This window comes from Bombus impatiens, unplaced genomic scaffold, assembly GCF_000188095.3.
Source record: "Bombus impatiens unplaced genomic scaffold, BIMP_2.2 scf_0773, whole genome shotgun sequence".
Lineage (NCBI taxonomy): Eukaryota > Metazoa > Arthropoda > Insecta > Hymenoptera > Apidae > Bombus > Bombus impatiens.
In genome coordinates, this window is record NT_177192.1 from 10,698 (window position 1) to 34,941 (window position 24,244).

At 36.4% G+C, this 24,244-nt stretch overlaps 1 protein-coding gene across 1 annotated transcript in view; it reads right to left on the reverse strand.

The window, feature by feature from the left end:
* Positions 1–822: 822 nt before the first annotated feature.
* LOC100742601 overlaps positions 823–24,244 on the reverse strand; it is an 85,441-nt gene continuing 62,019 nt past the window's right edge. Inside the window, exons 4-6 of the mRNA XM_003492602.4 lie at positions 17,045–17,115; positions 4,354–4,623; positions 823–2,256 (exon numbers count right to left, since the gene is read on the reverse strand). Coding sequence (XP_003492650.1) covers positions 2,140–2,256; positions 4,354–4,623; positions 17,045–17,115 — 458 coding nt within the window. The 3' untranslated portion in view covers positions 823–2,139. The remainder of the gene's footprint in view (positions 2,257–4,353; positions 4,624–17,044; positions 17,116–24,244) is intronic.

The window sequence follows — 24,244 nt, forward strand, 5'->3', positions numbered from 1 at the left end:
TCGCAAATAAAACTTCGCCCCTTTTCTTCTTAGTTTACAATTGAAATTTCGAACGAAACCTTGGCAGGAAATTGTAAATACTATTTACGTTATTTTATTCGTAATTACACACGCCCGAAAGTTTCACGTCACGTTGTAGGAAATAGACGTGAGTTTTTTAATAACGTTTACGATACTACAGGCAGACAGAATAAACCGTAATTTTGTTAGCTGAACGGCAAAGTTTGAAGAAGAAACTCCTGAACGTCATTAAAATTAACGATGCTCTCTCATCGGCGAGAATCGCAAACGGCAGTCGACGTGTTTAAATAACTTAAACGCGGAACACTTAACGAAAAGCATCGGTTTCAGAAAACTTATTCACACAGATGTATATGTTCGACGCATACGTATCGATCTTTACACGTATATAAATTCTAAGTATCAACGCGTTACACTTCTTCCTTTAGTCTTATTTTTCCTTCTATTTCTGGTTTTCATTTTTTTTCTTTAGTCATCCTTTAGCTTTACCTTATTTTGGCTTGTTTGCGAGCTCATAAACGTTCAACAACCCTATATACCCTACTAGACTTAATCGAATAAGTATAATAATAAAACGTGTAGTAAATATAATGTGTATGTATACACGTATATGTGTATAATATATATATATATATTTATATATTATATATTACATATATATATAATCCTCATATATCGCGTACGTCGATAAACGATTTAAATGTTACCTAATAAACGTCTCAATCAACCTTCCGACTAGATCGAAATTTATTATTAATATTAGTATTATTATTAGGGTTATCGTTCATTAAATATTAATTATTATTTATTTTTAGTATCGTTATCGCTAATTAATATAGAAATTTGGCGCATTTGTTTTTTATATCATTTGGCATGTGTATCGTTTCGCGACGATAAATAAATTCGTCGAATTTGAGCCAGACGACCATATTGTATTTTTTCGATATATACCATTTATTATATATTTTATTTCTCTTTCCTCCGTACGCGCGTACAGAAATTTTTGCTCGAAATTTAAGGTCGCGTTAGATATTTTTATTCGGTATCGATGACAATATATATATAGAAATATTTAATAATAAAAACGTGAAACGATGAATTTCGATTTTCTAGTTTTATCTCTTTTTTTTTTGTATGTATGTTTGTTATCTCGATATTTGTTTCCATCAATTTTTAGCAGCCAGGCGCGATTACCGGCAAACTGTTGTACATTCAGGGGGCATATTTTGTACATAGATATTCCTAGATACGTAATAACGTAAGCCTGCGTTATTATCTTTTTCTTCGTTTCATATAAAAAGAGGAGAAACAATCGGAGCAGTGACTTATTCCGTTACGATGTATTGTCCACAAATTATATATTTATCGTTCGCGATGGTTGTGTCTCGTTTTCTTTTTTTTTTTTCCTTTTTTAATTATCGTTATAATTAATATCGTGTTCCATCGAGAGGAGAACGATGATCGAATGAATCACATGAGATCGCGTTTTTCAAGTCGGAAACCCCTGCTCTTCGTTTGTGTTAAGTACGATCGAAACTTCGTGTCTGTTACTAGCAAGTAAATTCTTAACGATTTTACGATTGAACGCAATTGAAAGATACAAAATCTTAGGGTTATTAACACGTCTTTTCACCATATAATATAATATAACGTTAGCGTTTCCTGTACACGTACATACATACAATCGATTACAATCTATTATATCGCCGAAGAACTTAATGAACGCAATATCAGACGTTGGAAGAAGACGCGTGAACATTTTCAGAAGCATATCGATGAGAATCAAGACCTTGGTGCAGATTTTCGGCGCGTTGAACGTTTTTCGTTTTCCTTTGACGAAATTATTTAACGAAATTATCGAAAAATCAGCATTTAAGATTCAGCTCTTTATATACTCGTTTCTATTTTCTAATTCACGCGATCTTCTCGTTTTGAGAGTTTTCAGAGATCAAAGTACAGGCGTTAAACGTACACGCTGTACACGTTCAAGTACACGCGTTCCCACTTTGCTCTGAATTCAGCGTTCCCGATGGATCCTCGACACCTCGATGATTTCCGTTTCGTCAGATGGCAGAACAGGCGGATGTAAAGTCGTACTCGAAACGCGATATTCAGCTGCTACTGTATGGAACACGTCAATGGATGTGACAAAGCGTGGTCCAGCAGGATGGGCGTGCCTGCAGCCAATTCCGTTCTCGCATCGCCGAAATCTTCGTCGCAGTCGAAATAATTACTCTGGAAAAGAGACGAATAATGTTTCATCATGATATAAAAGTTGATATTTTTTAATGGATTATGTACTTTGAATTTAGTTGGAAAATGCGTGTTTGCAAGTGACAGAGTAATTTGTAAAAGAAAAGAAGAATAGAAGAGCGTGAACTTTGGCGGTGAGAAACTTTTGGTACAACGAGATCTTTATTATTCGCATTAATCAGTTACAAACAGAATAGCTGAATTTCTTGGACAATATTATTTAATCAAACTAATATATAGATAACAACATATTGTTAGCATAAAAAATGATAATTTATTGGATTGTTAAATATTATCTGAAACGTTAAATATTATCGCTTAGATAGGATATGCTTGGATAATAGATCTTCTACTGTATTGAACTTCGGAGGTCAAAGCTTCTTGTCATTAAATTTCCGAGGCTAAAGCTCTTTGACGTTAAATTTCCGAGGTTCGATCTTTGCGACATTCAATTTCCCAGGTCAAAGTTTTTTCAACTTTTAGCCTATAAGTTCAAAGCTTTTCGTTATCGAGTAATTCAAAGTGGCGAGCTTTCCGACATTAAGCTCTCTAACCGAAAGGGCTTTAGCTGTGTAGTTAAGCTAACCATTAAAAGGTCGAAGGGTCTAGCCTCGGAGGTGCATGCAAAAGAAAATATTTAACCTTGGAAGTTCAATGCCAACCAGCGTTGGCCTTGGAAAGCAAACTCAATGTGAAAATTCTCTGACCGTAAATGCTCGAAAATACACAGTTTGCTTTGTTACGAGCTGAGAAATACGCTAACTAAAAAAAAAAGCTAACAGTCTCATTAACGTCTCCGCATATGTATATTCTATCGCGAGTAAAAATAGAGGACGAAATTTCTCTCGTTAGTTATTCCGAGATTCCACAAACAAGCTCGCACGCCTTGCGAAATTTCCGGTGGAATGAAAATTGTAATAGGTTAACCGATACGCAATAAAATTTTTAATTAAATTCAGACGCCAAGTTTCCACGTTGCATTTTCTTTCATTGGCTTTTCGAAACGAGAACGCCAGCTGATCGCGGTCGCGCAAGTGGAAAACTGGGGCAAAGAAATATTTACGCGTTTGGTCGAGAAAATGGCTAATCAATGGGAACCGCCTCGCCTCGGCTATAATTGGTACACTGGGAGCTTTAGGCAATTAGTTCTAAAATCGAGACAATATCCTCTTAATTTCCAAGATTATACTCTCTGACTCGCGCTAATTGCACGCGTCGCGTGAGTGAGTTCGTGAATGGATGCAATTACGCGTTGTAATTTCCACCATTCCGTAAAAAGAACTAGAGGAAACTGAACTTTTATTTGGAATTTTTGTACTTGAAGAGATACCATCATATTATAAAAATTTTTATATTAACGAATAAAACGAATAATAACTTATAACAAATTAAAGGAAATTTCTGCGTTTTCATTTTTTCCTTTCACTTTCTACATTACGTGATATATTGTACTTTAATAAGATGTTACCTAAATAAACAATAAATGTATCTATTTCCAGTGAAACCGGTCTCAAATTTGGATGGATTGTATCTTCTTTACAAAACCCTACAAGAGGATATTTTCCTATTATTAGCTATTAATACAAAAGACATTTTTTTGACTACGAAAGAAGTTAATCCTGAAAAGGTTAAAGAAATATAAATTCATGTACAATGGAAAAATATCGTCGAATTTATATAGCAATTTGGAGTATCACTTTTATTACGAAAGAGTGTTATAGTGACCCTAAAACTGACCGCTGTAATGGAGCACGTACGAACATTAGTTCAGCGTTAAAATATTTTATGGTACTACCGTGTAAATGTACTCTAGGAGATATATGTAATCTTGACATAAATGTTTTAATCAAATAGTATAATTTTTATCATTATAATTAAAATGATACCTCCTTATAATCACATCTACAGAAATTTAAAATTAGGTAAAGTTGGATTCCTTAAAAAAAAAGTTTTATAAAATTTTCTGACCTCCACATATGAGATAATTCTTATTGTTTGATTTGTAAATTTTATAACTATGTCACGTTACGGATACACATTTTATTATAGTAAAAACATGTAGAACATGTATGTATTTACCTGGCAATCGATGCATGGGCAGCTATCGGTCAACGAACAGGTAAGACCAAGAATCTCGACAGCTTCTTTGTACAGTTCCGCGCTCGATTTCCGTTGCCTTGGTGGTGTGGTCGGCGCACTGACTGTACCCGATGGTCTTCTGCCTCTCTTCAGCCTCGAAGAGGACTCTCGAGACAAGGAGGAGGTCGACGTCGATCCTCTCCGCCGATTGTCACTGGTGAGCAACGCTCGTCCCGCCGGCGAGGCGAACAGTTGCAGCATGTCCATGTCCTGCAGTCAAATATTATCAGTTAGTCCTACAAATGAAATATTCTAATCGTTGAAGATATGAAAGTTGATTTTAAGACGATAGAAGAGTCATGAATTTTCAAAGAATGTTTTTAGGAGTTTTATAACCACAGTAACCACATCAGCATAGGAAATGTGTATATATAAGATCGTGAATAAATTCGTGAAGAATAACAATTTTCTGCAGAGCAATTTTTCTCCTGAAACATTATTTTCTCATATAAAGTCGCCCATGTACTCCAGTGCGTTTATTGTCGTAGTTGCGAATAGGGACACAGAAAAGTACTTTTCGATACCAAGATATATCGGAATTTCTATATACATCTACGTATATGTTTCATGTTTCCAACATAAATTTCGAATATACTACTATTTTATCTCTTCAAAATTTTATTCACGTTATCCTTCTTTATATACAGGGTGGTTGGTAACTGGTGGTACAAGCGGAAAGGGGGTGATTCTACGCGAAAAAAGAAGTCGAAAATATAGAATAAAGAATTTTTTTTAATTTCTTTTTTTAAATCTTTCCATCGAGACAACGATCTACAGTGAGATCCGTTATAACGTACCGCACGCGTACCGAGCGAAAATTCAAAGTCGATTTTCTCGAAAACAAAGCCTCAAACGAAAAATTTTTATTCTATATTTCCGACTTATTTTTTCGCGTAGAATCACCCCCTGTCCGCTTGTACCACCAGTTACCAACCACCTTATATATTTCTGCATCGAAGCGCGTATAAAATAAATATCGTTTGTATGAAAGTTTCGTGCCTTATATCGCCATTTTTTCCACAAAAATACTGTACCTCAATCTTCTCCCTTTTGAAATCGTTAAGAACATGTAGGTAATTTTGACAGTATTAATATTGTATCTTAACGAAACCGAAATATGATTTTCGTCAAACTCCTTTGATCCAATATTTTTTAAGTATTTCATTATTAACTATTTTATTTCCAAAATCTTACTCGTAATATTTTTCCCTGTACATTTATTTATATTGAACCAAGTATAAAATAAATATCTTTTTACAACTATTTGTTGATTTATTTTACCCGATTTCTTAGAACCGTTTAATCTGAACCGTTTAAGTAAGCAGTTAAACAGGTAAATTGGTCGTTCACTAAAGCCTTGACAAAATCCTTAATCATTGTTGAGCATTCTTAACTTCAAAGGGTCGCATCAATAAACTCGAAGGGGTTGATTGGCTTTTGTTAAGGGTGGTCGTGCTCCTTTTTGCTCGTCTGCATCGTTGACTCTCGTTAGTCTACCACGATGGAAGTTGTTCGGTTGCCCCGGAAGGGCATTATTCTCTTAACGAGGTAAGACGTACCCGCAAGTACCTCCTCCTCTTTTCTGCTGTCTCGTTCGTTTCATATTGGCAAGAAACTCTTTGAGACTTTTCCACCCGCGAACACGCCCCACGGGCGAAAGGGATTTTTCTAACGATGCCACGACGAGCGTCGTCACGCCGAAAGTTCCGTGTCCCTTTTCCCCTTTTTTTCTACCTGACACTGGGAGAAAGAAGCGCCCGAAAGAAATTCTCTGCCTCTCCGGTGGATTATCAAAGAGGAATGTGACAAGCTCTCCCCGAGTATTCTTGTCCTTTTGAATTCTTTGACGCATCGGATGGTTCGAGGCGATTAGTTTTACGAGAAAATGTACCAAAGATACTCTCAAAGATACTCTGTACCGAAAGATATTTCTTTAAGAAATTAGAATAAATGTGGGATATATTTAAAATTTTGGATTTGCGTTGTATATCGAAAAATTTGCAATATTCATCTATTTGTTGTAAATTATTTGGCCCCTTTGAGGTATAATTTTAGTGGTTAGGTCCGTCAAATAAATCCGCTAAATAACCGTTAGACTTAAAACGAGACACTGAATCGCCAAAAAGATTTAAGGTGTCGATGAACTTGTTAGCTACATTAGATAATCTAGTGTCACCAGTTGTCCAAACAAGGAGGTATATGTTTGATATTATGGACGTTAACATATGTATAATATATTAGTATTAGCAAGAATCGTTAGACAGCAAACATATCCATCAAGTATCCTGTGAAAGTAAATCAAATCAGTGGTAGTCCTCCTATGACCCAAGTTTCATATTTATTGCAGTATTTGTACAGTATTAAAATGGTTATAGTAGGTTTGTTTATTATTATTGTTTAATTTGTACTTTACAATTTGTCCAGCTGGACATGTTATAGTAGGTGGTAGAAATTATTTGACCAAATCTGTAAGCAGCTTGCCCGTTTGCATCGTTGCACTGTTTTAAGCTGTGTCTTGGTGTTTGACCCGTGGGAAATCTTACCAGGAAGCTTAAGGCTTTCTTTGCTGAGCATATTTCCCGAATCGTGTGATCGGAAAAAGATAATGACGAATCGTTTTGTTACGTCCGGTGACTCTCTATACAAACCAGACCCCATGCCTCAATAATCTTAAAGTCCTATCATAAGTCTTCGCATTTTCATAGTTAAGGTCCTTGAGACCAAAAAAATATGTTTTTAGTTGAAGTATTCTTGAGATTTATTGTCCGTTCCGAGAAAACATGGGAAACGGTTTTCCTATGCACAATACCACCCACGGGCAAGCTTTGAATGGAAGCGACCAGGACCCATCCTTACCCACCAGCCTTTTTCTTATCCGATTAGTAGCAATGACGGTTGCCCTCACTTTCCCGGCCAAAATTGCCATCAACGAATCCGATGGTCCCGTGCGTTAGACATACCCATCAGTAGCTTTCCTCCGCGACAACATCGTCACCGAACTTCATTGGTTTTTCATTCGTTGACCAGTCAATGTCTTGACTGGATTTTCGTACTTAAATCAGTCACCATCTCTTGAATGGTTTTCCGTACTATTTACACTCCGCTGAGAATACATCTACACACACCACGCATAACTATTTATATCTACAAAGTTGTTGGAATAAAGTGCATGTTTTAATTTGTTAACCAAGTGTTATCATCAGTTCAACCACCTCTATTATCCTAACCGAAATAGGGGATCGACCAATTCGTGGCGTCGATTATCAAATCGTAACGGGAATTTACGACTCTCGTTGGTGCGCTTCTTCGCGATCGCGTCTCTCCGCGAACGGTCGAACACATTCGGATCACCAATAGAGTTAATAAAAAAAGGTGAATGTCCAGAAGGAAATAGTACAGAGTTGTAAGAGAGAAATGTATGACATTGCATTTTCTAATATTGAGGAAAGATTTGTTCTGGGTATACGAATCGTTAATAATTGAATTTTCTGCTAATTTTGTTATCAACGTGATATTAATACTTTAAATGTTAAAGAATTTTTTTCACAGTTTTTAGGATGATAGAATTCTTATTTTGTTTTTCTTAAATATTCATGTGTGATGTTATACTTCTTTTTTCTATCGTGAAAATTTTTACACATAATGGATTCGATGGTTGCTACTTCGCCCTTAAAGAAAATCAGCTGTGAAATATAAAGCAGCTACGGTAAGTCAGCTCAAGAAAGGGTAATGTGAGCCCCGGCTTCTGTTCAATTCGTTAATTAGCGTCGGTCCAAAGGTGCTCGCGTAGTTCTTCCACTAATTTCCACCTCGAGCTTCCATTGAAATTAGAAATTACAGCCACTTTAAACCGTTTTGACGCCAAATGAAAGGAATCTGTGCAATTTTCTACGCAAAGAACGGCATCGAAAAATTCGGCTCGCGGTTTATAACACGCTGAAAACCGTGGTAACACCTTGCAGAGTTCAAGCCTTTGTTCTCGATAAACGTGCAGGCTGGTTGATTGGAATTTTGCGACGAGAGGCAAGCGTGCTTAATTATCGACGGCAGATCATTAAAAATCCACCTCCTGGTTGCCGCAACGCGGCACTGTACAAACGATCGTGAGTCACGGTACTACAACGCGAGTGCAGGAGCCGTTTCGCTGGAAGAAAATAATTGGAATGATCCTGACCTCATGTGCGAAGGAATTCGTCGAGGAAGACGCGGTGGTACTTCTATGCGTCGCGGTAATTTGAATGACCCGTTAGGAAAATTCAGTGACTCATGAAAATATTACTCACCTAAGCTAAAAGTACTCCTCCTTTTTCATATCATGGAAATTTCTTACAATTTCCAGAAAATTTCAAAATAAAAGATAATAATATAAAATTGATGAAATTTTACATTCCAATAATTAGCAAAATTTATTAAAAATGATAAAATAGTGTGACTAGGGTGATGCATATGTTCGAGATTTGGAGATTTGACTCGGACAGCACATCTCCCTTTTTTGGGAAAGTCTGAAGTGTCTGCTTCCCCGAGCTGTAAACCTTATGATGCGGTCATCACTAAGAGACTAAAAATCACCTTAAGTGCTGATGGGTCGGGGCATAGGTAAACAACTGACAATACCAGAGGATATGCACCCCCGATACAGGTAAACCAAAGAAAACCCACGGACGGAAAGTCAGGATTTACGGACGAGACGGAGCTGTTGGTGGAGGGAACAGCTACATTCTTGAACAGTCTTCATCAGAGTGCCGTACCGTTCGTTTGAGACTCTACCATATTCAGTCTCAACAAGATCGTACAACCGTCGTGATCAGAACGTCAAACTCTTCGTGTATACTGAAAGTGCAAATAATGTATCAAACGATACTAACACTCGATATATTCAATTTACCTCAACCTTGTGTGTTAACTCATTGAAAGTTCGCGATATCAACCGATCGGTTGACCCTGACCGATCGCTATTTAGTTGAGAATTCGCAACAGCATATAAAATTTTATTTTGGCGAACAATACACAAAATAATGAAATTAGATAATCTTGCGTTAAATTAGATGAAAGTCATATTAATTAAATGTACAAAAATAAAGGTATATTCAGTTAACAGGAAAACTCCATTTATTTGAATATTTATATGTATAATGGAAATTCATATAAGAGGACTTCGTCAATTTTCTTTATTACCTATTATTTCTCGTTCACATAGTAAGAGCTCATATTCAGATAAGTGGATTCATGCAGCAAAAGCTCAGTTGATAGAGGATTAAATAAAATTCCGTTCGAATAAATGGAGTTCAGATACAGAGTGGAATTCTAACATACTTGAAAAATTTGTATACAACCGTGTATATATGAACGTATATTTTCACGAATAATATAATATTTTGATAACATCGTAATGTGAATAGTATTCGAAATCAGATAATTCGCTCTGCTAACGAGAGATCTTCATTAATGCAAAAAAAGCGATCAATAACCGACTGCTAATTAATCCAATGCAAATCCATCTGAATGTTACATCATTAAACAGCTAGTTACACACAACAATTTCTATACGAATCCATCATATGCAATTATGCCATCGTGTTGGTATGAGGTTTGAGATGCGATCATCTCTCGCGGAATCGCGAAATCTCAACGGAATCGTGCAATCGAAGAGGGCATGGAAAATACACGCCGGTTAAAAGGCTTTTCGCCCCGGGGGTACGAGACTTTCCAACTATTACCAACCATAAACGTTCGTGAAAAGGAGGATGCGCTTTTAGAGCTTGGTTCACCAGCTTAGAATCTTCGTTGGAAACGATTCCGCTGCTTCTCCACGAAAGGGTTTTAATGCATTCCCCGCTGTTTGCTTGTGAAAGAATCGAGGAATCGTAAAAGCAATTCAACGGTTAAGAAGTTTTCGGTGATCTCGTGTCGATATCTCGTAGAATTTTATCAGATATTTTGCGAAGGAATTAATCCAATTGCGTCGGATATTTACTTTTCTAAGTCTGCCCGTACGTATCCTTTTTAGAGCAAAAACTAAGCTCGAGCAATATAATATTTGCGTCTTTAATTGAAATCGAATGAAGGCTGTAATGTATAGCAATGATGAGAGAGATCTTAGAGAAGACGTAAATTTCTTCTGAGATACGTAACACTCTGATATAGTCTGATTCATATAATACTATCAAACATTATTTACGCTTATACCAAAATTTATATTCAATTGATTATTTTCCAAAGCATTTGCCTACGTAAACTAAAAAAGAAAAGGTTTATCAAATTTCGGAATAGAGAAGGAGGTATATAGGTATAGATATTGGAATTTGAGCAATTTGGATTCTATTAGTCATTTATTCGGTTTGAAATATTGTTTCAAGCTTTCAGGTTTGCTCTCATTAGACAAGTTATTTGCCTTGAAGTCGTTTGAACTCAAATGACCTAGAAGTTGCTTAAGTTCAGGTGATTTGGAACGACTTGACTGATCTAAAGGAAGCTTAACTCATTACGAAGAGGCATTGAAGTACTAATCGACTTATTACTTTCACTTGCTTTCTAGATCAAAGAACACAGAATGTAAATTTAAGTTCCACGGTCTATTCTGTATCTCTAATTTCACGTAGAATAACTGATTTTATTATTTCACAGCGATAAGCCTTGATTAAAAGATTTTTGCACTGAAAATTTGCGTAAACTTCAACTTATATGTATAAGATTGCTCATGGTATTTGGAATCCTAACAATGACTCCGGCGGAAAGTTTCTCTTCATCAAGATGGAGGAGCGGAATTCTTCTTTAGCCTGCGGTGCAAAGAGTTAATATTTGGCTGGCTGGTCAAAGTTTAAGTCGTCCTGGGGCGAACTCGCCGTACATTTAAGTTTTATAAGCGCGATTCCACGACGTTGGGGAGCAGACTCGATTAGAGTTGAAGCTCTTGAAAATACATCGCGAGGGAAAGACGTGTACGAAAAGTGGCAGTTTGTACGGTGTCAGGGATAACGAAACTTTACGAACTTGCAAAAAATTCTGACACCGAGCTGTCCTATATTCTTGAAAAAGATCTTAGAATATTCGTGAGATTAAATCGTTCGACTATCAGCAAAGACTGTCCATGTCAAGCTTTTAATTAAAAATTCATTTAACGAAGACACATTCGTTGACGAAGACGTATTTCCTTCGTTTAATAATAAAACTCCTCTTAAGTCATTTAGTCATATCGAAAAGTCAAAAAAATTTAACGAAGCAGCGTAACATTTGAGTTTCTCCGAACTGAACTAAACTAATCAACTCCACTTTTCCTAAATTTCTTGATTTTACTATGTGGCTACATAATTAGTGATTAATTCCCCTATATACGATAACAACTCTCATAAGATTGCCAAAATATGGTAAAAAAATGATAAATTTTTAAAAATGTTAAAAAATCGTCATATTGCTTTCTTCTGTTTTCCAAGTTGCTCAATCTAGTCTGTAGACTTGTTGAAGACTTGTTCAAGATCATTGATTTCACTCAATAACGGAGCAATTCATCCTAAGTAACTAATATAGAAATCCAGAAAATTTAATCAGACAGAAAAATTAAGGAGGCAACAGTCGTTGAATGAGAGAAACAGCGTAAAATGGCCATGTCAGGGGATTGTATCATCTGATGAAAGGGACCTTTCTCCTCTTCGACCAATTGACCGAATCTTTATTTCTACCGCGACTAAGGAAGCCCCGAAGGAAACGTCGTCTCCAGAATCCAGGGACAAAAGAGTGAACAGGAAATGGCAAAGAGATCAAATGCCGGGAGATAACAAGTAGAAAGCTGATTCGATGTACCTACACCATGTGCCTGGCCAGACAGAGACTCCAACGATATTCCCCGGGGAGACATATCCAGGCTCCTCGTCTCGTATTTCCTCGAAACGTGCACGCGAACTTTCCTCCAGTCCTTCGACGCTGATAAATAGCTCGCTGGAAAGGACAAGTTAACGCCAGCCGGCTCCTTTTTCCACGGAATTCCTGCAGCGTGATCTACGCGGCCGGAATTGCGATCGAACACCTTGAAATTCACTAGAACGTTTGATGGAAGTTTCGTGTTCACGCGGAAAATCAGATATTCCACCAGTAAAACGCTATAACGTTTCGTTTCGATCAGATCGACAGAAAGATCAGATTACGTGACGTTTAAACGCCATCGTGGATCGAGATTTCCGTATGGTTTCCCGCCTTGAAACGTCGAAAAGGGGGTGCACGTTTCTTCCAGGTTGACGATGTCGAACGTTTCTTCGTGTCTTCTTTTTCTTTCAGAGAAATAAGACGATTTAACGGCCTCTTTTACTCAAGGCACGATCGTAAAGTCCGTCGTTGACTCGTTTCTATAACGTTACCTAACTGCGCCAAGATGTTTATCAAGACGCGTATTCCGGAATGAACTTACTTCCGCCAAGTTTCCAGCTGCAGCTTTCCGATGGCAAAAGTTTCTCTATACGCCAGTGAACACTGTCAATAGGGTTTCGTGTTTGTAAAAGTCTTTCAGTAAATATTCCCAACGATCCTCGCTATTGATAACGCGATAAACATTAAGCTGTTTCATTCTCTTTCGTTAATTTTTTAACTGGATATAAAAATATTTTTCGTTCGATCTTTTTAACAGGATTAAAACTGTACTGTACAAATGTCTTAAACTACCTGGCAAACGGAAACTAGGAATGGAGAGCACTCATGTTCAGAAATAATAACTGGCACAAAAGATATTGATTAAATAGTTTAGAGTAATTTTTATTTCAAGAGATTCTCTGTTATCTCGACAAGAATAATTCTTCAACAACTTTTCTAATTTTATTATTCTCCATTCCATCTTTCATAAAAATAATTTTCATCGATGAATTTCTTCCTAATAATTTATGTCCTAATTCATTGAAAATGATCTTTATTTTATAACAATTAGGATGTCACTCAGACATGGATCAAATACTATTTCGTCATTTATATCTTAACATTTTCAAATTGTACTTATTTTAACATTTTCAAAAAATTATGCAATAAGGGAAGCCATAAATAGATAATACTATAAAGTTTGTTTCTATACAATAACACGTGAAAACGTTTGCTACAAGAATATTCACTTGTCATTATAAAACCACTAAAACAGATGTGTATGTTATTGTGCAAGTACTTGAACAAAGTGTTGACACGAGGAAATTGGCAAGCAACCAGCAATCTCTTTTAAATATCGTAATATACCAAGACACGGAACAATGGAATAAATAACCTTTACGGGCTTCCGGCGTTAATTTCTCGCGACTCGACTGCAGGTAAAATATTTTTCGGACGTCAAACCAGCCAGCGTAATTACCTAGAAATGAATTTATACGACGCAAGGCGTCGCCGTGCGAAATATAAATGCCCCACCTGGATTAAACGACACGATAAACACTTTATGCTACAAGCTAATTAACGTGAATGTGACTGATTGATCGATTCAATACACCACGGCGAGATGCCGGAAATTCAATGTCCTATGTCACCGCGCGGGATCCAGATCCCACCCCCCTGCGAGATTCCTGCAAATTACATTCAGTCTTGTGTACACGGTACACGAAACATCGTGTACACGGATAGCCAATATACACGCAAATAGACGAGCACACCAGCTCTGCCAATTTCTGACGGTATATGTACCTACTTACGCGTATATCTTTACTCATCGATGAATATATGTGAATGAAAATGTAATTTATATCAATTATTTCATGAAATTGTGACGAGCTTTAGAAGTACGTAGTTTCCATTAAAACACGTAAGAAAGCATCGGTTCATACAAGGTCGAATTCTAAATCAAAGATAATTTCTCAGGAATTGAAATTTTAAGGTGCCAGTGGTCCTGATTGCGGAGTATTTATTTTTCTTGTTCGTTTAGAAGTAATTATTATCATTATTATTTATTATAAACAGAGAAAGAAGCTTTCATTAGTGTAGTAAGATAGAAACTTAATGACGGGCAGTTGAAATATATTACATAAAAATTATGCATAATGTTACTGTATGTAATAGTAATCCTCAATTTTATGGTTATCGATTTCTTCGACTCGTTCTTCGATACTGACTGATAGAGATAACACGAATTCCTTCATATGGCACACATGGCATGCCGCCGGTTAGATTGAAGCACTAGATGCACATTGCAAACTACTCTTGCATAAAGATGCCGACAAATATCGTGGCTAAATGAGCGACAAACCACAGACGGTTAATGAAGACAACGATCGAAGCAAGAATAAAGCTTTCTGATCGCTTTTGTTCCGTCTTCAGCGACGATAGCTCCAGCAAAAAGGGACAATGCCACGATTACAGACTACCGACCCTTCTAGCTAATTCCGGTCGCACGTGGCTTCTAATAAAGATCTTCTATCAATTTTCTACCCCTAATTACGTCCCTGATAACAGTACCCTTTGATGGGTTACCTAAATTCCGACAACAAATTCAAATTTTTCTCATAAAAATCACCATCAGACAAATTACTCTACTGCGATTTCTGATGAATTTTCGGAGAATGAATGTCTTAGGATATGTTTCACACTTGATAAAATTTTAATATTTAACGTAAATTAGAACTTAGAAAAATAATCATGGATTTTATAGTATAAATTTTAACACACCTAGCATCTTTTAGTATTTAAAGTAAATTAATTAAAAGAATTTAGTATTTAATTATGAACTTTAAATATTATATGAATTTTATGGCAAAAATTTTAATACAATAGCATTTTATAGGTTAAATATTTTTTTTGACATGTAAAATATTAATTCACGTACTTTACTTTTTAACTGTCTCCAGTTTTAAAGCACACGCAACAACTGGCTTTTGACTGGGGATGCACTACTCGATCCATTAATTCAACTTGTAACCCTACCGTTGCGTCAGAAACCAAAACTGATTGCTGTTAACGAACAGGCTTTATTTGTTCGACAACTAATTAACTTAATTCATATACACGGCCGCGTTTCATTTCTACGATTTCCCTATTCTTCGTAGCCCGTTACGTTGTGGATAATTGAGTGGAGTGGTTCGTTCGGAAGACAATGATATGCACACACCACACATGGTTTAACCAATGATTAATTCGAAAGGTATAATAGATCGCGTTACGTGAACCAAGCTGCGCATGAAACTGACACGTGCCCATTTTTATTGCCAGTACACTTTTTACGAGTCTGCGTTTTCTATAAGCTTCCGCAGCGTTTCGTCATTTTTTGACTACGGATGTGAAATATTTTGCGAAGTTTATATTTATAGCTAAATATTATCAATTAAATTTGATTTTATTATCGATTGATATTAATCACATTAAAAAAGAACTTATGATACTAATACGATTATTAATAAAAAAATCTTTGTATTTTTCGATTTTTTGATAAATGTAATAATGTATAATGTGGATGTAAAAATTGACCAAAATAATGGTCCACAGACGTGACAGATTAATGAGATTATTATTATAATATTAAATGTGTATAGTCTAACTTTTGAAATGAGATCATTTTTAAACATTTTGATAATTTTATATTGATTCTTTAAGTTTTTTTTTGAGTATCTCCCTAATACGTATAAATAAGAGCGTACATGTATGCAGTCAAAATTTTATTTGAGAAAACGATATCTCACATCTCTCCAAACTAATGAAAATTCGTTTTTCTTCCCTCTTGCTTCGTTAGTTAGATAGATAGTTAGGAAGATAACAGCAATTCATTCAAAAATTGGAATGCATGTGGTGCACGTGGTATATGCTTGTTTCAGTTTCGTTGTAGTTCGCACCTTGTTATTGCGACAACACGTATCGATTCAATTTATCCACGAAATTTACGCGTCCCCGGGAATTGTCCCGAGAAATTCCTGGTTACCTCTTTCGTGTACACGTGTTCATTATTAAATTTTACTGTTAATCAAAATACGCAACTGCGAGTTTTAATTGGAAACAAAGTCGAACGATACACCATCGTTGAATTTAATTAAATTCGCATCGAATCGGCCGGAGCCTGATTATTTTCTGATCGTGACGAACGCGAATCAAAGACAAGCTACATTGTTCTTGCTTTTGTGTCGTAGGAACTATCGTCTTTTGTATCATTAAACTCAAGGAACAACTCCTATAATCTTCGATAACTCGTTTAAGTCGAATAAAAAATTCGTACTTCGATCTAATAATTTTATAAATTTGCACTTCTCATACTTCCACTGACTTCGATTCGAGGAACATGAAATTATTCTCGATGTGAATTTGTTATGTAATTGACTTGAAATATAAAAAAATTGTAAAAGTACAGTAAAAAAGTAAATAATATAAAAATTAAAAAATCAACAGAAATAGATTTATTTACCGTACAGTCCTCATATGAAAAATAAAAAATGTGACTTAACATGCCTCTCTCTTATGATCTTCATATTTAAAGTCATTTTTACTTAATCCATCAATCGGTTATATTTCCTCTAACTAGTTCTAGTTTCAATTTAAAATGGTGGTCGTTGTATAAGTTTAACAATCATATTAATTTGGTGACCGTGGCATGCAATTATGATCCGTGCAATCGACTTAAACGAGCGAACAGAAGGGTAGAGCAGGGCGGGCAGTAACAGCCGTGACTAACTGGCTTGTTCGGAATCGTACTCACCGGCAGCGATTCAGGAGTGTGGTCCAGCACATATATGTTGTTCGTGTATCCATATAACATCGTGTCCAGATCTGAAATCCAAGGAGCGAGTAGAACATTAAATTGGATCCAACCATTGACGACTGCGACTTGCGGAATACTAACGTTATGCATAGTTAGCCAGCTGCGCTACGCCCAATGTTCCAATTACGCCCGAGAGCTACCTAGAAGCTTCTTATCAAACGCGTCGTATCCCATTCCTATTCGATTCGATACAACCGAGGAAATTGAATAGTGCGATCATAAAATTGCCTGGCACGTAGGTATTGTTCCATGATTTTCCTATTTGAACGCCATAGCGATGTATCGAATGGTGATTGCAATACGGTACCGATCCATAGAATCAATGAAAATATTATACAGAGCGTTAAAAAGAAGTGGACGATATTCATAAGGTGCGAGTCAAGGTATTAGAACGAGATATTTGGAAAGTCGTTTGAACCTCGTCTTTCCAAGTTATGAAGAATCTAATTTTATTCTAGAATACATTAGTAGATATGTAGATCAATGAACTTAACTTCTGAATTCACATTATGTATATGTCACCCACTTTTTTAACATCCTATATATATATTTCTTTCTTTCTTTCATCGATATTTCTTTCATCGGTGCAGCAGAAGATAGAAAAAATGTTCGATTGATTTAAAACGCAGGCAAGTTGGCAGGCTGTTAAGTTTGGTCGTTGCATAACGAAGATGAAACTAATTTCACGTTTGGCGCGGCAGTTAGTTATGCAGGGTCTTAACTCCAACATTAATGCGACTTTTTTAAAGACTTTAACGAACTTTCTTGCGGTAGTCGCTTAGGCAGCAGGAACGTTTATTGATGGGAAAATGATTAGGTGTGGACCGTGGATTTTGATAAAACTTCGGCGAGATCGATCGAGCTTGAAATGCCACTTTAAAAAATTAGTCTATAAGTCTGCCGATAAAAGCTGAAAAAATATTTAAGAACATTTATATTTAATTTAATATGTAATATTAATAAGAACAAATATTTAGAATAGCTAATTTATCTATATTCAAGTCATTTGAAATCACTTTATACAATTTTATTTGAAATATTCTCTACTCTCAAACTCCGAGTAGAACTGCGATTCTTTCAACTGTAACTTGAATAAAATAATAATTGTCGAATAATGTAGCTTTATTGCTATTTCTGTGAAGTATTGATTGTCTAATTCGTATTAATATTTAGCACATACCATATTGGATATGACGTGGAGTTTTCCACTAGAATCCATTTGTTTCTCATTGTACCTGAAACTTAATTTCTTAACTTTGAGAGGTCGAATGAGTCTTCAAGAATTCAATTAAGATATGAAGTATAGAATCAAAGACACCATAGACTCTAAAGAAATGAAAGAATAAATATATATCTTAAATCATAGGCAACAGGAAAGAGAAAAATTATTCAGTATCAACTAAACTTGAACGAACACAAACATGAAATCCTGCTACTTTAATTCGCACACACGACTTAAACAAGGCTTAAGAAATTCGTTTAAGACACGAAACGTAAAATCAATGGTACGATAGACATTAAAAAGTACATGTATATATTATAAAGTACATCAAGCAATCTAGAACGCGAAAGCTATTCTGTATCAATACTTGGAGAATATACGATCCTAATGCCTCTTAGGGAATACTTGCAAACACCGATATATCACGTGGAATCCAGAAACGAGGGCGATTTATGCGTTAAAATCTCAGACTGAGCTCAGAGAACGGAACAATTTTTCAGAATTATTACCCAGGCTATGCGGCCGTCTGTCGATGAACGAGAGCCACTTCGGCCTCGATCCCGATTCATTTCCATGCGAAAGATCTTTCGTCCCACTCGTCCCGACCGCGTTATACTCGTCACGCACACGTCGGGATAGATATTCGTTGGAGGAATCAATCGGATTCGAAGGCCACACGGCCATCGTTGGTATATCAGCCGATATTTCGTTCATTGTTCACGCTTAGAAGAGACACGCGGTTTTCATTGTGGCACGCCGGTCATTTGCCACGAGCATCGGGACTTTTCTGAACGAGAAGCTCGTATTTTACAACGTCACGGTTGATGGCTTTTATGGATATTCGATGGATATGAATTCGATTCAAAATCTATCACGTTTAATAAAAATAGTTACAAAATTCGTTGATATCTGGTAGGAGAGACACGGTGCAATACTTGTTAAGTATGGTTTCATATATTAGTTTAATAATACTTCAAAATTGTAGTCTTAATAACGTTATTTAAATGGTATTCCAGTTGTCTGATCAGGTATTGCGTTGTTCTACCTGCGCGGCGAATTATAATGTACAAACTGTCTTGATAAATAACATGATCCTGTTCTGTTTGAACAGCCGCAGTCCTATTTCACTTCCGCTATCATATGTCACATATACCGTAATAAAACTACAATATTTGAGGGCAGTTAATTCATGAATCATTATTAACTTAAATTTCTCCGATCTCTCACGAATATTATCAATTAAGATATAATATGAGAACATTAACAAATATTTACCATCATATAGTACATTTGCTAAATTACATTATAAACCCGAGCTACTATCAATTGGAACAAAAATTGATATACGTATATATGTGATAATAAACATTTACAATTTCTCATTATTTTTACTCGCTAACAAGCAGAAGTTCCATCAATTGTTTATAATTACGACTAATTAACGGAAGAATTAATATGACGTCAATAATAAACATTGACGATCTAATTCCTGCATCGTCATACTCTCTCCCATTTGTCCTCGTTCACAGTATGACGTCAGTAAGATGTGATTAATCAACAATTCACCATCAGAAATTTTCACGCATCGGTGAATCACGATGTTTCTAAATTTCCATTAATCAAATCGCTCAAATAGCGCATGGCACAGCGAGTCGCGTTTCGAGAAAAGGAAAACACAGAGGCCGGGTAATTATTGTTGCTGTTTTCCACGATTAAACGAGCAATTCCTGCGGTACAATTGAAATTTTTCGGTGGCGCGGTTCACGTTACGGAGGACCAGTTTCCGGTTAGCTAATTCCGGCTGTAGCTTTTGACCAAATCTGGGACAATCGAGTCGGAAATAACGAATGAATTTATCCTGGCGACTGTTCTGCGCCAATGGCCGCCGCCGAATGCACGCGTACACACTACGTAACGTTATTACTCATCTCCTCTCTTTTTCTCTTTCTCCGTTTATGGTTTGCGTGTGTAGCATCCGTTTCATCTGCATGACGAACGTTAATTATCGTTCGGATCCTGGCGGTTTTCGTTTTAATTTCGTTCTCGAAACGCTGCAACCACTATCCAAACTCGATATGATACATCACCAAACGAGGTAGTCGAGTGTGGGATTACTGTGAACGAAATTTTCGACAAAGTCGAGATAGAGATCAGAGGATCGAACGCGTAACTGATAAGAAATTTTGAAGAAAATTGGAGTTCATTTTGAAGATTGTATGATTATCATTGACTGTGAGAGAGTTTGGTTTCTTTGAACTTTGTAATGAAGATTTCAAATAAGACCTTAAACAAAATTATGGTCTCTGATTCATGTGTGGTTTATAAAGAAGATGGAAGAAGACTGACACTTTATTTTGTAAATTTAATGATAGCCATTGGCAATGAAAAAGAAATTTGGAAGTTACTTCGAATTTTGCAAACTTTAAACAAAATTTGAATATGTGATCATTAAGGAACTTGAAATAAGATTGAGCGTCGATTTTGCAGATAAAATAATAATCATTGGCAATGAATAACATAGTCACTGGTCCTGAGAAAATTAAAGCGAAAATGATAGCGAAAATGTGCAAAGCTGGTGAAGTTTGAAACGGGCGAAAATGATCATTGAACTGCAAGAGATAGAAAATTCGAAGAGTAATTTAATATAAATGTGGAGGAATCCAGTGCAAATCATGTGTGATCATCGTATAAAGAATGTTTCTTTCACTGATCCGACTTAATGAAGAAGATAGCGACAGAAAATATTTTTCAATGATGCGTGATGATACACTGAGTAGTTTCTTTTGACAGAAAGCGTACCGTTCGACTAAAAGGATTTGTGGACCCAGAAAACCAACGATGATAGATGTAACATTCGAGTTCAGTCACCGAACGAGCTAGTACGGTATGCGAATGCATCGCAGGAACTTGTACCGATGCTGAGCCAAGCTTGATATATCTTCCCGTATTAGAGGACGAATATATTCGGGCAAAGTCTTTCCTCTATTCAGCTGTACGTGTTAGACGTTATTTTATCTAACGCAAACATATATTCCCTGCTAAGAAATCGGCTTTAAACGATATAATACAGCCAATACAAATCCTCTTTTATATTTTCCGTTCGATAACCGAGGCTTTATTTCACGTTATATCTTCCATTTTGATTCGGAATTTTACGGAGATAAAAATATAAGATGTTTTACTACTATTGGTAAAAAAGCTACCTTTAGTCATTAATTCGCGAAATATTATTGAATCTTTTGATTAAAATAAAAGGAATATGATTGGAAGAGATAATCTTTCTGTGTAGAAATGTAAGAGATAATCGTCAATATAAATGGATGTTATAGGTTAGACATGGCTACTTGTTTACTTATTGTTATATTTTCATTGCACCGATATTTTTTAATAATAATTGAAATTTATTTCGGGTAATAAACCTATGCTACCATGAATGCGAAAGCTTACGTTAAATATAAATTAAGGATACACATTAAATCTTTGGATGAAATCCAGAGAAACATCCAGAATTTCAGAAGCAAATCTTCAGTAGAAAAGAATATCATTAGTCAGACGTTATTCTACGTATTTATTCAGCATTGTATTTTCGTTATTATAGTTTTTTAATAGCATTTTAAGCAGAAAACATACTGATATCTTTCGTCTCGTAAAGACGCAAACATGTCGCGTTGAGATAGTCATAAAAAATTTCAACGCATACCGATGTGTCACGATTTTTCTTCTCACGTGCTCCACGTATTATTTCTTAGTTTTCCTTTTTATTTGTCTTACCTTCTCCGTGAACATTCATCTTCGTCGGTGTGTTTCACGTTCCAACGGAAGCCGTACTATGCGTTATCCAGCGGCGCATAAAGAAAACGTGTACTCACTCTACGAGGATTTATTGCTAATTACTTTTCTATGCTGACCTATTCGCCTCATCCTCCATCTTCCGTTTTGGTGGATTTATGGCCATTATTTTTCCCTCTCTCTGACGACCGCCGCGGCGAAAATGTATGCAGGCGTTCGAACAATCGCGATATGACGCGAAAATGAGATTTATTGTCTGGAATCGTTACACGCTGGGACATTTATGCTTTTGTAAGAGCGTGATAAAAGGTATGAACGATACAGTGAAGCGTGCAAAATGAGTTACCGCAACAAATCTGTTCTATCGGTTTACTATCAATACACATGATCAAATTCAAAATTCTGTCAATTAGTTTCATAATCAAATTTTTATTCATTTTCGTTGATATTATAGTAATTTTTATTTATAGCATTATTACAAGGGTAGAAAGATAGAGGTATGAATATTCAATACCAGTATGAATATTCAAATTTCATTACTGAAATAAAATAATCGTTAGTTATTTTTATACTTGCAGTAAAGCTCATTTAATTTATTGCAGAAATCATTCTCTAAGGATACGTCGGTATATCACGATTCTTCATCTCCTCCTTCTTCCACTCCAGTCTTCGAGCTTCTTCAAATGTCTTATTAGTATTGTTACTGACATGAACAATTTCGTTCCCACTTTATGCACTTCTGATACACGAAGATAGAGCAACGTATAGGCACTGCAATTAGCAAACATAATCAGCAGTAAATGGATTTTCGAAGCCACGGTAATTGGCCACGTGGTTACGTCTTGATTGCAAGCCAATTACGATGTATCAAGCCCCGTAAATTGTTCGAAGACGCGATCCAAGAGGAGACGAATTAATATTATAACAACGTCCCCGATGTGAAGTATTCGGCCACGATGATGGAACGTCGTGGAACCCGTTTAATGCCTCGCAAGCATCCGCTCCACTGATCCGCAAATTCGTCCAATTATTCGCGGTTCTAACAGTAATGAACCGCTGGCCATAATTGCAAGCCTTGTCGTCGCACCTTGCTAATAGCAATCACACTGCTCGTTCGTGGATAATTTATCGCCGTTGGTACGTACTGACGACCACTAAAACCCCGTTCGATTTTCCCTGTGTTCGTGCGAAAACTTCGTTCGACAGCGGTCTCAACGAACCTGGAAACGGACCACATTTCATTCATCGATAGATTGAAACGTTTACTTGTTCCATTTTATCTTTGGTCCATGAGAAAGTTTATTTAGATGCTTTGAAATGTCGTTGGTAGATCGTTAGAATCGCGTAAACGGCGTATAGAGAATTCATCGAACTGCAGAGGCTGCTTACGTCATTCGTGCAAACAATACATGCGTTTACTTTGCGAGCCGCTAGTTTCGGAACCCGCTTGTAATTTCCCGTGTAGATGCAAATTTTATGCATTTGTCAGAGTTCCTTAAGTTTCGCGTCTGCATGTTAATTGGTTTTGCTTCATCCGGCTGCAGAGAACTTCGCGGCGGCATTCGGGAACGTTGAAACTTTTTTCTTGTCCCTGGCCACTGGCTTCCTTTCTTTCTTTTTTCGAACTAACCGCCGTCACTCGAACAGGACAAACAAACTTCTTAATGCGATTCATGGACGAAAGATTTTAGGAAGCGTTGGAGATAATTGGCTTTTCTTCACTTTTTTCCCTGTACGCGCGTCGAGTTTAGAACTTCCTGATGTTTCCGCTTACTACGGTCTTTTCCTTACTCGTAGAGGAGATTCGCGGCAAAAAGCTCGTAAACTGTTGTTCGCGTTAAAAGAAATTTGTTTCCTCCTTTAGTGGAAGTTTATGCGAGCAGGAAGTTCTTATTACAGTAGGTTTCATCAGTTGTACCTTGATAAAATCTTTTACATCCACCCCCTGCTTTATTAGAACATTAACGCGGTTGGTTAATTAACGTTAACTAACGATAACCCGAACGCTATCAACGAAATTAATCAATCTGGAAATTGGCTGTCGCCTATCTTCCCTTTCTAGTCACTGCGTTTCACGTAGATTACCGCATTTCCACAGAGTAGGAATGTAGACAAACAAAGGACAT